The 14,359-nt window shown below is 39.8% G+C and overlaps 1 protein-coding gene across 1 annotated transcript in view; it reads right to left on the reverse strand.

The window, feature by feature from the left end:
* Positions 1–14,359, reverse strand: part of LOC148051327 (uncharacterized) — a 69,604-nt gene that overhangs the window by 50,133 nt on the left and 5,112 nt on the right. The window contains exons 2-3 of the mRNA XM_087736428.1: positions 4,928–5,092; positions 3,981–4,122 (exon numbers count right to left, since the gene is read on the reverse strand). Of these exons, the coding sequence (XP_087592554.1) occupies positions 3,988–4,122; positions 4,928–5,092 (300 nt within the window). The 3' untranslated portion in view covers positions 3,981–3,987. The remainder of the gene's footprint in view (positions 1–3,980; positions 4,123–4,927; positions 5,093–14,359) is intronic.

Consider the following 14,359-nt stretch of genomic DNA (forward strand, 5'->3'; position numbering starts at 1 on the left):
TCTGCAGTGTCCTCTTCCGATATCACACAAAGGACACAGAGTTTCAGTATATCCTTAGGATATCATATAAAATAACTGCACTAATTATTCCTAGCTGAATTATAGAATGAAACGATCCTGTTCTTTTTTTTTTGTTCTTTTTTTTTTTTTCCCTCCCCCTCTGATCCTCCTCTGATCTTACAGCCCTTTGCAAGTTTGGGACTATAATCAGCAATTCTATGTGAAAACTTATCTGATTAAGCACTGTTGGTTCAAGCTGATAGGAAGAATTGCCTAAAAATAAGGAATCAATTTTGAGCCAAGTGTTGTAATTTTAAAAACACTACTTAAAAGGTATACGGTAATGTAATTAGTCAGGGATGTAATTAGAAACACTTCGACGATGGCTTGAGTGAATGACATTTCTTGCTTAGCCGTGCATTTTGGAAATGTTACAACCTGATTTAAGTTCTCAAAGTAAGTTTTGTCTTGAACTTTGTACACTGTAGAAGTGGAAAAAATAATTGGCAATTCCTTTGAGGTGACGCTCTTCTGACGCTCCCTCAAAATGCCTTTGCTACAACGTTACTCTTGTCTCATAGCCTTTATTCAGATCAAAAAGCAATTTCAAGCAACCCAGCTTCATGTCAGATTGAGCAAGGACTAATCAGACTTTCAATCTTGAAGATGCTCTTTAGGGATGCATGTTATACAGACACATTTAGTACAGAGTCTGCTGATTAGCTTCCCATTTCTTAACCATCTAGTAAAGCTTCGTGGTGAAGTTACCAACTTCTTAGCATGTACCCACGTATGACAGAATTGTGGTTTACTGTCCCTGTGTCCATCCATAGGAAATACAAGTTAATTTGACTTAAGCCATCCTAGAATGAAAAAGAATCAAACTTATCTGCGTTGGATTACTTCTGTCACAGGGCAAGGGCACACACATGAAGAAATGTCATGCCGTAACTTGTAAGACTCAGTACTTTCCTCTTGGATCTGAACACTACGTTACAGGTTGGACCGAGGAAAGCAATACTTGGGCTAAGGCTAGCTTTTGGCTAATGTTCAAAGATTTGGCTGTGGGATAATTTAAAATTCAGGATCATTGCTATTTTGTGAACGAGACTGAAAACTTACAAAATTAGGTGGTACTTTGTAGTTGCCTGTTCTAGTGGGGGTTCTGTTGCCAGATGTCATAATCTAATTGTTTTGGTGGAAAATTAGTAAAGAAAGATGCTTTTTGAAAACGTCTTAATTAAAAAAAATTAATAAACATGAACAGAGCAATATGAAGTGGATAAGGATAGAAAAGACTTCACTGAGGGTCAGTGTTATGGATGGTTCTGCATGAACATTAGGAAGGAAAAATAGATAGTTTGGGATAGAACTTGGGACTACAACTGTAAGAACAGGTTCAAGTTTGGCAACGTAGATTGGAAGGCCTTTATATGTAGGAATCTGAATCTGCAGTGTTATCTTTAATTAACTTTTTAAAAATAAATGATATTTTCTTGGTATATTTGAAAACAGTTCATTCTAAGAGAAAACAGCTGATATCTTTAATGACTAGCTGTTCAGAAACAGCCTAGTACAGAAAAAAACTGCACATCATTTTGCTTCTGTGTACACAAAAGAAAAATTGGATATTTCAAGGTTGTATAACCTGTTCGTTTTTTTTGGTTTTTTTTTTTTTTTTCCTCTGTAAAAGCTGGAGGGTTAGGCCTCTCTATAATTTCCTGAATCAAATGTTCTTTCACGTAATCAGTGATGGCTGGAATGTACAGATGTTTCATCATCATTTAACACCGAGTAAACCTCTCTCCAGAGTTTTTCCAGATCTCCTTATCTGTTATGTACTACGCTCTTTAAAACTATGACTGATTTTTGCTATACTAAATCCTTTCCACAGAGTGACTTTCTTTAACAGTGTGTCATTGATTATTTTTCCTACAGCATTCTGTTTTCAATTTTTTTATGTCTGGTCTTCTGTTTGTTTTTTTTTTTTTTTTTTTTTTCCTATTTGGAGGGGATGTTGGGTATGGTGAGTTATTTCAGGATGAACTTATCTTTCATTGGAAGGTAGTATCAGTTAAAAAACCTTCTGTCTGCTCCACACTTTGTATTTATTGTGCTCAGCTGAGCATAGGAAAGTGTTAAACAGCTGTATTACGGCAACTGTTCGGCACAAGGCAGTAAGCCCACAACTCAGATGACACTGCAGTCTCTGTGAGAGAGGGACAGTAACAGCGGACTGATTAAACATCAATGCCTTGGAGGAAAGCTTTGCCTTGCACCCTGTGACTTGTTTTTCTTGCTTGTGACATCTTGCAGATTTTTGTTTAAAATGTGCATAATTTTGTAGATACAGTACTTACAGACTTTAATTAGCAATAAAGATAAAACAGTATCGCTTAGTTTCCCTGCTAAAGCTCTTTTCATGGAATGTCACTAGCTGCTCAACAGCCACATTTATTCTGAATGTCTTGTACAGCCCATCCAGTCCATGGGAGCAAGAACGTTCCTCACTCTTTTTTCCTACAACAAACATTTTCAACGTATTTTCTATCCCAGGTTTTTGAACCACAATTAATCCTGCAGTAACATCTGTCCTTGCTCATCCCGCAGCTGTACACAACCCCCCCAAAATGTCAGAGCACAACTCCCCCACTATTCCATAATGCTCACACTTTGCTGATTTGGCTAAAAACTCCAAATGAGAATGGTGGAGGAGGAGGTCAAATTGATCCCTAACAAGACAGTTCTGACAAAATTATGTAGGAGGATTTCTTTTCCTTGCAAATCCGGAGGCATATAAGCAGACCAGAACTAACTAGATATAAATCTGGTACAAATTGATCTCTTTTTAGTTGGATGGAGTAACACAGATTTCTCCCATCTGATGACTTGGCCCTTCGTTTCTCATTACTGAGAAACAAATACATTTTTATAGACAGAGAAAAAAAAACATTAGCTATGAAGACTGCTCATCAGTTCTTGTGTAACACCACTTGGATTAAGTTGGGAAAACTTAATTAAAATGAAAAAATTTAAATTTCTCATGAGAAATTGAGTGCACTGTGCTTCCTTCTTTCTGTAAATGTGTCTGACTCTCTCACTGCTGTTCACTTTCTGCAATATTGTAAATTATCTGAACAAAACTGAATCTGGTCTATAGTTATACTGTGCTGTTTACAGAGAAATAGTTTTGTGGTGCCCTCATAGTAGGGGGACAGGCAAGAACTTGACATTTACCTCTGCTGTTTGCCAACAGCCAGCTGGTCTGACAGCATATGTGTATCAGCAGGACAACTGGCATAAGCAAAGGTTTATGTAGCACGTGCCGTTTCTTGCAATGAGGGGGTCAAAAACCTGGACACAATAAAATCTGGGAATACTTTTAAGATTTTGAGGAGCATATATAGAAAATATAGGACAGAAATCTACAGAAAGATAAGTCTCTTAATGCCATTCATGGAAGAGCTTATTGCACCTTATGCATAAGTAACTGAGTATTGGGGTCCTTTTAACATGAACTTTCCTAGAGAAGCTGCAATACCTTGCCTCTCTTAGAGTCTCTCATAATTAAATAATTTTGAGTTGATTTTTATAAATACAGAAGTCTACGGCTGAAAACTTTTTCTTCGCTCTATTTAAATTTGCAGCACAAAATATGATGTCCCCCATTCACATTAGTGCAAGCTTTTGTCTGGGAAAGGGTGTTTGCCCCTATAGGACCACGAAGAATTTGGCAAGAGAAGCGGTGATAAAGAATTTGGGTGCCTGAGGTGTTTACTTGATTGTAAGACCCAGTTCCTAAAGAGGGATATTGCTATAGCCTAACAACTTTGGTTCCTAAGAAGCTGTAGTACATACATCCTCCCCCCAGAGAACTTACTAAACCACCTAAATTTCTCCTACACTGCACAAAGCATGATTACCTTGATTGCATCAGTGGCTATTTGCAGCCCAAGGCTACATGCAGTTCAGAAACGTACCTTCGGATCACTGGAGGAACCTGAGCTGATGCGTATGTTCCAGCACAGGACGGGTAGGACAAAAAGCAGCAATCAGTAACAGCCATTTTCCTTGGTAAGCCCAGGAAAGGGGCAGAGCCAAGCCAACCTGTCGTTTAAGAGCCTGGGAAGAAGATGTGGATCAGAGGCCAGCCTGTCTGAGGGATTTCAAACCCACGGTTCCCACTTCCAAGGAGCAGGCACAAAGCTGGAAGTGCTGTTGGAACTGCCTGGCCTGCTGTAGCTGAACCTGGGCATATACAGACAGAAATGCATAATTTGGGGACTTTTGCAGACAAAAAAACCCCGACAAAAAACCAAACAACAACCCCCAAAACCCCAGGAACCTAATTATGTAGCATTTGCTAGAGGCTTCTTGTTCACTGAGTAGACTACAGGAGGTGAGGGGAAGGGAAGCAGTCCCCAGTCCTGCTGTTTGGCATGAGAAGTAAAGAACTTGGAATCCATTTATTGCCAGAAACTGTAGCCTACTCATCTGCAGTCCACTTTTCCTTTAGTATTGGGAAGACGGTATTTCTAATTTCCATTTTACTGACACTGAAATGGTTCTAGGATGAAATGTAAAGCCACAGGAGGCTCAGAAGGCGCATATGAGCCAACACATGGGAGGTCTGCCTAACAGCCAGAAACAGCACCTCCCCTACCGTGCTGCAGTCCCACGTCCAAGCGCTCCATTCCTATCGCACTGCTTCCAAATGAAGGCATCAGTTTGACTTCAGCTTACGCTTTGGTTCCAGATAGCTAGCGCCTTATTTTTAATTTCCTCTGTCCTATCATGACACAGTTTTCCAAGTGTACATCATTATGGTAATTTACTTCAGTAATTTGGACTGACTCGTTAAATTGCTTCCTTTTCATCTTTACAGATGACCCATATTTAATGGCTGTATTCCATAACACACACCTACCAGGACTACCCTGAACTTCCGTGAAGGGTAGTTTAGTTCTGTTCCATCCCATTTATCTAAGCATCTGAGTCTCATTTTGAAGATGCCAAATGTTCTTTCAATTACTATTCTGGTCACTTTTTGAGTTTCATTACAATTTATAATGATAGAGTTTGGAGAGAGAATCTGGAGATAAAACAGAGAGAGATTAGGCAATTTTTCAAGAGATATCCGCTGTCACCGTATAAAGAAAAAGAAAGATTCTTATAAAGTAAAAGTCCTCAGCGTATTAGAATGTATTGGAATACCTAAATGTTTGCTTACTAAGAAAACATTCTTCCTGAAACATACTGTTTGGAAATAACATTACAAAAAACTCTGGGAGGGAGAGGTGAGATGCGTAATACAATAGTATTAAAGCTTATTTGCTCAATATCTTACTTTTACAGTTTCAGCTTAGATTAGACATCCGCGCAGCTATAACTCATCCAACTACCTTGTAATTTACATCTTTATAATTCCCTGCAACTAATAAAAGGTACAACAATTAAGGTCTTAGCTGAACAAATGGAGGACCTTGTGATAACAACCTTTGCTCCCTCCTTCCCTTTTCACCACTGTTATTAGCATTAGGTGCTTCATTATGTCAAATTCCGATTGTGCTGCTCCTCTGTTCTTGCACAATCTTGCGTTGTGGGCAGTAACCTGGCAGCCTGCCTCCTATCATCGGAGGCTCCCCGTTGTTCTTGTTCTGTGAAAGAGGGAGTTTCATCTGGCGGCAGACTGAGGAGCCAGTATACATCATCATTGCGCTTTTGCAGCACTGAAGACAAAAAGAGTTCAAGATAATTTGTCGTTAATATAATACTAGACCACATCCTCTGGCTATTGCTCCAGGTTGAGGCATATCGAGGTCAAAGGAGATGATACTCACTTAAAACGTACAGGATTTGGACCCTTTGTTGTGTTAGCTCCTTCTGTACAGTTGGGATTTTTTTTTTAAGAGAGACCCATGTTGTAAACACAGGCTACGTACGCCTTGACCCACTTTTGGGAAAGGGATGTTATGACACACTACCTAAAAGGCTCTTAAGGTATTTTTGGCCACTGAATAAATAATGAAAATACATATTCAATACTTTAACGCAGCATACTTCTTCATATTCTAAATGCGTCAAGGCACCACACCCACATTTACTTTTAAATAATGCTCATCTTTTATGACTGTTTGCATGTCTTTTTCTTAAGTCATTAGTAAGATTTTTAAAACATTTATAGAGTCAAATAAATCACAGATCTGAACTACTCAGACAGCTTTTTACTGTTAGGAAAGTTGAGAAAGTATCAGTAACATACGGCTTGAGCACCCTCCATGGGATGGCGTGTATCGGCCATTGACTTTCAAAAAATCAGATACTGAATGGTAAGCTTTCTTTTTTTTTTTCCTTTCCACATCATCTTGAACATCTTTATTTTGTCATTCGCTCTTATGATGAGTATATTTCTACGATTGTCCTCCCTCAAATGTGTTCAGCTAGTGTAGCAATTACAGGTATTCTTAGTACGCACATCCTTTTTACTTCTACATAAATTTACACCTGTTGAGCTTTAAACAAGTTGTGTTATACACGCTGACTCCCAGTTTTACACGGTTTCTCCATGTACAGAACCTGACTGAAGGCATGACAGCTCTGAGTGACAGCAGAAGTCTTCTCAGGTCACACCGCCCAAGTCGCAGAAGGCAAAGGCAGAGACTGGGAGAATGAAGAACCGCTCACTGAAGGAAAAGATCAGGTTCGAGACCATTGAACCTGAAGGTGCACAAATCCATGGGACCTGATGAAGATACATCTGTGGGTCCTGAGGGAACTGGCGGATGAAGTTGCTAAGCCACTATCCATCATATTGGAGAAGTTGTGGCAGTTCAGTAAAGTTTCCACTGACTGGAAAAGGGGAAACATAATCCCCATTTTAAAAAAGGGTAAAAAGGAAGACCCAGGGGACTACAGGCCACTTAATCTCACCTCTGTGCCCGGCAAGATCATGGAGCAGATCCTCCTGGAAACTATGCTAAGGCACATGGAAAATAAGGAGGTGACTGGCGACAGCCAACAGGACTTCACTGAGGGCAAATTGTGCCTGACAAATTTGGTGGCCTTCTATGATGGGGTTACAGCATTGGTGGATAAGGGAAGAGCAACTGATGTCATCTACCTGGACTTGTGCAAAGCATTTGCCACCGTCCTGCACAACATCCTTGTCTCTAAATTGGAGAGAAATGGATTTGACAGATGGACCACTCGGTGGATAAGGAATTGGCTGGATGGTCACACTCAAAGAGTTGCCGTCAATGGCTCGATGTCCAAGCGGAGACCAGGGACAAGGGGCGTTCCTCAGGGGCTGGTACTGGGACCAGTGCTGTTTAATATTTTTGTTGGCAACATGGACAGTCCGATTGAGTGCACCCTCAGCAAGTTTGCTGATGACAGCAAGTTCTGTGGTGCGGTCGACACGCTGGAGGGAAGGGATGCCATCCAGAGGGACCTTGGCAGGCTGGAGAGGTGGGTCTGTGAGAACCTCATGAAGTTCAGTGAGGCCAGGTGCAAGGTTCTGCACCTGGGTCAGGGCAATCTCAAGCACAAATACAGGCTGGGCAGAGAATGGATTGAGAGCAGCCCCGAGGAGAAGGACTTGGGGGTGTTGGTTGATAAGAAGCTCAACATGACGCGGCAATGTGTGCCTGCAGCCCAGAAAGCCAACCGTATCCTAGGCTGCATCAAAAGAAGCGTGGCCAGCAGGTCCAGGGAGGTGATTCTCCTCTACTCGGCTCTTGTGAGACCCCACCTGGAGTACTACATTCAGCTCTGGGGCCCCCAACATGGACCTGTGGGAGTGCGTCCAGAGGAGGGCCATGAAGATGATCAGTGGGCTGGAGTACCTCTCCTATGAGGACAGGCTGAGAAAGCTGGGGTTGTTCAGCCTGGAGACCTTATAGCAGCCTTCCAGTACCTGAAGGGGGCCTGTAAGAAAGCTGGAGAGGGACTTTTTGCAAAGGCATGTAGCGATAGGACAAGGGGTAATGGCTTTATACCGAAAGAGGGTAGATTTAGATTACATCTTAGGAAGAATTTCTTCACCATGAGGGTGGTGAGGCACTGGACCAGGTTGCCCAGAGAAGTTGTGGATGCCCCCTCCCTGGAAGTGTCCAAGGCCAGGTTGGATGGGGCTTTGAGCAACCTGGTCTGGTGGAAGGTGTCCATGCCCATGGCAAGGGGTTGGAACCAGATGATCTTTAAGGTCCCTTCCAACTCAAACCATTCTATGATTCTGTGATTTGGACATACACATTCACAGAATCAATTTGTCTGTATATTCCCAATACATGCTGACACATATATAGCAAAGATACATAATAGAAAGCATTTGATACACACTGTTTTTCTGTTCATAGTACAAAGTAGTGTAATAACAGACGCATCTAAACGTGTGTGCCAAGAAGTATGCTGTCCTCAAGCCAAATGTCCTTTAACAGAGTCAGAGCCCTCACATAAAGCACTTGTTTTCTTATCAGCTTTATACAAATAACCAATTTCCCAGGAGCACTTTCCGTTTTACTCCCTATTACTCTAAGCTCTCCCAAACCATATGCATTTATAACCTGCTAACAGGACAAAAACATTGAAATGTTAAAATAAGAGCATAAAATAAGTGTATCTTGTATCTTGCAAGTCAACTGCCAAAGTCCTATTAATGCCAGCGTATGCAGGGGGAGGAAAGAGTGAAGTTAGCTACAGTTTAAATATAAAAAAGAGAAATCAGGAGTTTCTCTAACATTTCATAAGAATAATTTTTCATAGGACTACATAACATCTCATATACAGTTATATGGACCACCTTTCTCTTCCATTCCCAACTGCTTAACATCTCTGAGACAACTCCACGGTTTAGGAGAGAAAAGAACAAGAGAAAAGTCTGTGTTCTGTATTTTCAAGCAAAATGCCTTTCAACATGTGCTGAAAAAATGCAGGTAACACTGGCTCCTGCAGTTCCTCAGCTTATTGATCTTTAATCAGCTCTTTTCTATCTGCTTTTTCAGAATATTACACCCTCTGCCTGTCTCTGCCTTCTTTTTGAATATGTTGTCTGGTTATCTTGTTCCTTGCTTCGGGACATGCCCTTTTCCTTTCTTAGCAACTTCAGAGCACCAGAAATAAACTGCCATTAATCAAATAATTTCCGATTTTCTGACAGAACTCAAGCATATATTGCTCCATGTTGTAGTTCCTGGACCACATTTTGAGAGACTGTGGTATAAACCAACATAGATGTCAGCCAGTCTTAGGAGATATAATCAATCAATAATCAAAAAAAACCCAAACCCATTTGCAATAAAAGCCATGATTAACCCACGTGTATAGAACACATCTGGGTTAATTTCAGGGAGGCATATCTATGAATTTTAATTAAAGAAACACCTTAAACCGTAATTTATCAACTTTATTGCCCACACAAGTGAACTCTGTCTTTGGCAACTCCTTCTCCAAGCTATAGTTCTTAAGTTCTGACGTCAAAAAATCTAAAACCTGAAAATACCCAGTCCTTTCTACGCCTCTGAATGCGAAGACTCAACTACCAATTTGGTAAATACTATCCCCCATAAAAACTTTGAGTCAACTTTATCCTGTTGTAAATACACTGACACAGAAAGACACTTTTTTTTTTTTTTTTTACTTGCGCTATTGCCTAACACTTACAGTGGTCCGCCGGCACCAAAATTAAATGAGTTCCTTATGTAAGATTTCATCAATGAAGTCTGTATGATAAATCTGTGCTATTTTTATGTCTGTACCTTTGAGAGTTCACCTGTTTCTTATTTACAAAGGACTAGATGCAATTCCTTGTATCCACTTAGATTTCTCTTGGCATTGTGCTACTGGAACAAAACCCAGAACTGTTAACATGTTCTGGCAATGGCTTGTATCTATACCATTGACCTCCATTTCAGAAACCACTAGAAACGGTTTAGCCAATGTTAAGTGTCATTTATTTTTCAGTAACTTCTTGTACAGAGCAGTAAACAAAGTCAATTCAACTAACAATACTGTATCTAAAGACATTACTCATTTACAAGACTAAAACTATGTTCTCGTGGGCTTACGAGTATGCAGATGTAAGTTAGAGCATTTGAAATTAGCCTTCATCTTGACTTCGACGAATACTGAGAATTAGGGCATTGAAAAAATGCCTGGAAAATTTTCCCAAGAGGAAAAATTTCTGTTTTGACAGAAATGGCTTCATCTTGACATATTTATAATACAAAACAAAGCTAAAATAGAAATATTTGTAGGAACTGTCATAGCAACCTGTTTTGATTTAATATGCCAAAATTCTGTTATGAAAATTACTCAGTTTTTACGAAGTAGTTTTTACAAATGTAGTTTGCACGAAGAAATCATGAAATGGAATGGATCCTAGTACCCTGTCAGAGAAATTTCCAAAATAGGATAGTGGTAGTTTCCCCTCCCCCCTCAACACATTATTGCAAGTCCTATGATCACTATAGTTTGCTATATGTTCCTTCAATATTTCTGAGCAGGTTCATTAATGTAATGAAAAAGCATTCTCTGTTTTCTTTCTTTCTTTTTTATGGGACGGTTCATTCAGCTGTCATTCAAATATGAAGAATGCTTTGAAAATGTAAATATTCCTGCAGTGTCATTCCCATTTGAGATGTGCTTTATGTAAGGCATGTAAGGCCTTATGTAACTCTTGACCTGATCGATCAAGAGGTGCAACCACTTTCAGAAGTAATAAGCTGCATGATTCAATTTGAATGTGCATAGCATTTTTGATACTAAAGTCAAGGTTTTTATCTAAATGTGGCATGCTCATTTTACATGGAGCATTCTTCTCACACTTCTCATATTTCTCTCACAATTAACAGGTCCATGCGGATTTTTGGGATGTCATTTTCTTTCTGTTTGAAACTACATCTGTCTCCAAACTGGAAGTGGATGAGCTTGCTGCTATATAACTGTCTGCCTTCATAAGCCTATGTGATTATTGTCACTGGTCATGACAGACAGACAAACACAAAAAGGAATTTTTTATATCATTCTTTAACTGTCAAGGAAAAGTGAGAAGAGGGTAAAGGGGCGTGAAATACTCCAGGCTTATTGCTCATGATATATTAATTTGTTCATAATCAAAAAACCTGAATTTTATGTTGCTGTATTGCTACTATAGATGATAAAAGATTTCCTAGTTGAAGTACATGATCTTTAGCAGAAAACAAGGTTTGACCTTCATAAAAAAGTTAATTAACAAGAAAGACTCTGTAAATTAGGTCAAAAAGTCCATTAAGATGCAAGAAAATTTCAGCTTACAATAGATTGGTCACCACCAGTAGCAGCTCTTGTCATCAGCTTTCTGTTATTTAATTTCGTTCTTGATTTGTCTCCTCTTTTTTACTTACAGCTGCTGCTCCTTTAGAAAAATCAACTTTCTGTCATTTTCATGATTCATCAAGGCCTGAAGGAAAAGACCAGAGTCATCCATAGTCTTTTCATTTGTGACGCAGACTACTAACAACTTCATTAACTTTCTTCAGGCCATGTTTTAGTTACAAGTCTTTTGTGCATTTTTACAGATGTTAATGGAAAGATGCATCATCTTGGGCTTCTGTCAATAGAAAAAAAAAAGAAATTAGAAATTTTACATACTTCCAAGATGTGGGAGATAATTTCTGCAAACATTATTGCGTCTAAAACAAATCTTGATTCTCTCTCGCCACTGCTTTGCGCCCACAATATAGAAAATATATTTAAGTGATTGCATTTCTTCTAATAAAAAATATTTAGCAAGTAACGTAACATAAGTATCTGTTTTAACCCTTAATTAAGTACAGAGAATCTTTAATGTAGTGCAAACCAGAAATTACAAACCAAAAGAAAGGTTAATAAAAAGAAAAGCAAGTTTCTTTTTCTCGTAGACCAAAATTTCTACAGCTAGTTACCTCTAGATTACCAAGATGCAATGTCAGATATGGATATTCCCTGTCATGTTTTGTCTACTAAAAGTCTCATAAAGACAACAGGTGTTTGTATAATACGGCCTGAGAAAGGATCAACATTTAGCCCAATACTCACAAATGACATTGCAGAAAAGTACTATGAGTCAGTAGAGGAATCCAGCAATTTTCACATGGATGAGCAAGTACCAGACAGCTTCCCATCCCACCTCATATGTACAGAAAGCACACAGGATGTAATAATCGAAAAGGCAGAAGGTCGAGGACAGTAATTTCCCTGAAGTGAAGCAAATCCATTGGCTGTTTTCTTCAACAGAGGAATACTTAATGAACTGCATTTGGAGCCATGGCAGCACAGAAAACCCTTTGGTTTCTCAGACTGAAAATTTTGAAGAGAGTCATTCTTACTGTGACAGTTATTAGGATCCGGATATTAATCTTTCTTCCCAAGCCTTTCTTTAGTTAGCAAAAGAAAGGAATTCTAGGGACAGAGCAGTTCCAGAAGACAACTTCAACTAGTTTTGTGAAGGCTTGAGCCAAAAATACCTACTGCAGTTTTTAAGCTGTGCACCTTCTGCCTAGCTCCTCTCCCACCTCCTGTCCCTTCTCTCACACGCTCAGCCCAGCTCCCTCCTCTGGTCTCTCTCACGCTTGTCTTGTTCTCCCCCATAGACCAGACTACCCGAACCCATACTCTGTGTACAGCTGAACTACATTGTCTTACAGTTTGCAACAGCATTGTTTACCTCTGATAAGTTTCACTAAGTGAGATCCCTAGCAAGAAAAAAACTATATTCTGGCATTGCGTAGGATTCAGAGTCCTGGACAGATTTCCTGTTGTTTTGATGCGGTGTGCAAACATAAGAAAATAGAGCTTGTTTTCCAAGGAGCTAACAACATCAGCAGCACAAGACATGAAGTGTTTACAAACAACAGATGGGAAACAGCTAGAAGGTGGTGGTCAACATGAAAAGCAGCGCTCTCCGCTTAAGAACTCCTTATCTGATCAAGGTTTTTGGAGGAGAAGAGCTTTAAGGAAAGATAAAAAAAATAATTTTTCTGATATATGTATAATTAAGTCAAGTCAGTTATTCAAGGAGGCTTGAGGAAGAGCTGAGAAGTTACATTTTCCTGAGCCTCAATCTTTTCCCTAGCTGCTACCCCTGTCCGGATAGAACACGATTTGCTTTATAAATGTGAGAGAGAGATTTTATGGCATTTGAATCGAATATTCCAAAGTTTATAGCACATTCTCTGAATACATGCAAGATCTCTAAATCCTTCTTTCTCCACCCCCCCTTCAAGAAATGGAGGTGCAATAAATCTACCACACATTGCCCTTCTTGCAATTAAGGATGAGGGATGACCTCCACACACACGCCCCCCACCCTGCTAAGAGGTGGCATCAACTGACGTTCAAAATAAAATTTTAACAAAATTTAAAATCTGTTCCTGTGGTTTTGAGAAGTAACCATTTAAGGAAAAGGCCTCCTAACAGTCTGCTATGGTGGTCTTTAATCTAGTCAATGTTAGTCCGACAAAAGCAAAGAGCTGGTGTCTCTTTTGCGTTTCTTTTGAATGTTTAAAGCCAGCTTTCTGAAAGAAGCGAAGGTAGTTGCCCCATCCTCTCCAGCACAAAAAAGTGGACAGACATACCCCCTGTGGTTTTTTCAAAACAAACTGCATCTGCTCCTTGCCTTCTAGTTACTTCAGAGGTACAAGTCAGGGTAAGTCCCTGGATGCTCTGACTGGCAGATTCTTTTGAGCCAGAGAAAACACTCAAAAGGGGTGGCAGAGGGCATGGCAGGCAGGAGAGTCTTAGTGTCAGAACCCACCTTGCATATGACTCTTTATACAATATCCAATTTAAATGACCTGCAGGGTGTGAAGACTTTATTGTGGCTTACTGTGCTGCTCATGCTAATATCTAGTACAGAAATGTCTCACTGCAGAGGAAAAGCAAGAAATATTTGCAACGCAGTGCTCAAGCAAATGTGCCAAAAATGACATACCTAAACCAAAATATACGCCACTCAAATACCTGTCCAAAAGGTACCCACTTGTGCTCAGGGATGGTGAATGATTTTAGTCAATCCCTGGATATTTATGGGCACACAGACAATTAAGTCCGAAAGGTGATGTCTTACTAATACAAGACACTAAAATATCTTTCAGAGCTGCTGACAATCTCCCTGCAGTATAGGCAGGCAACAATCTGCTTTAAACAACAACCTGTTACTTGGTTTGTCTTTAAAGATAACTGAGCCTAAAAGAAGCTTAAAGCACTCTAAGTTCCACCTGCAGCTTTCAAAGTCTGCTTGAGTTGCCTAAGAGATACAGATCCTCCTCCATTTCTCTTCGATTTTAGTTAACTGATTCTTTCCGTTAAAAACCCTGCTAGTCTTTGCTTTCCCATTCCCAGA

This window comes from Nipponia nippon, unplaced genomic scaffold, assembly GCF_047370975.1.
Source record: "Nipponia nippon isolate SJK-2023a ecotype South Korea unplaced genomic scaffold, ASM4737097v1 scaffold_6, whole genome shotgun sequence".
Classification (NCBI taxonomy): Eukaryota; Metazoa; Chordata; class Aves; order Pelecaniformes; family Threskiornithidae; genus Nipponia; species Nipponia nippon.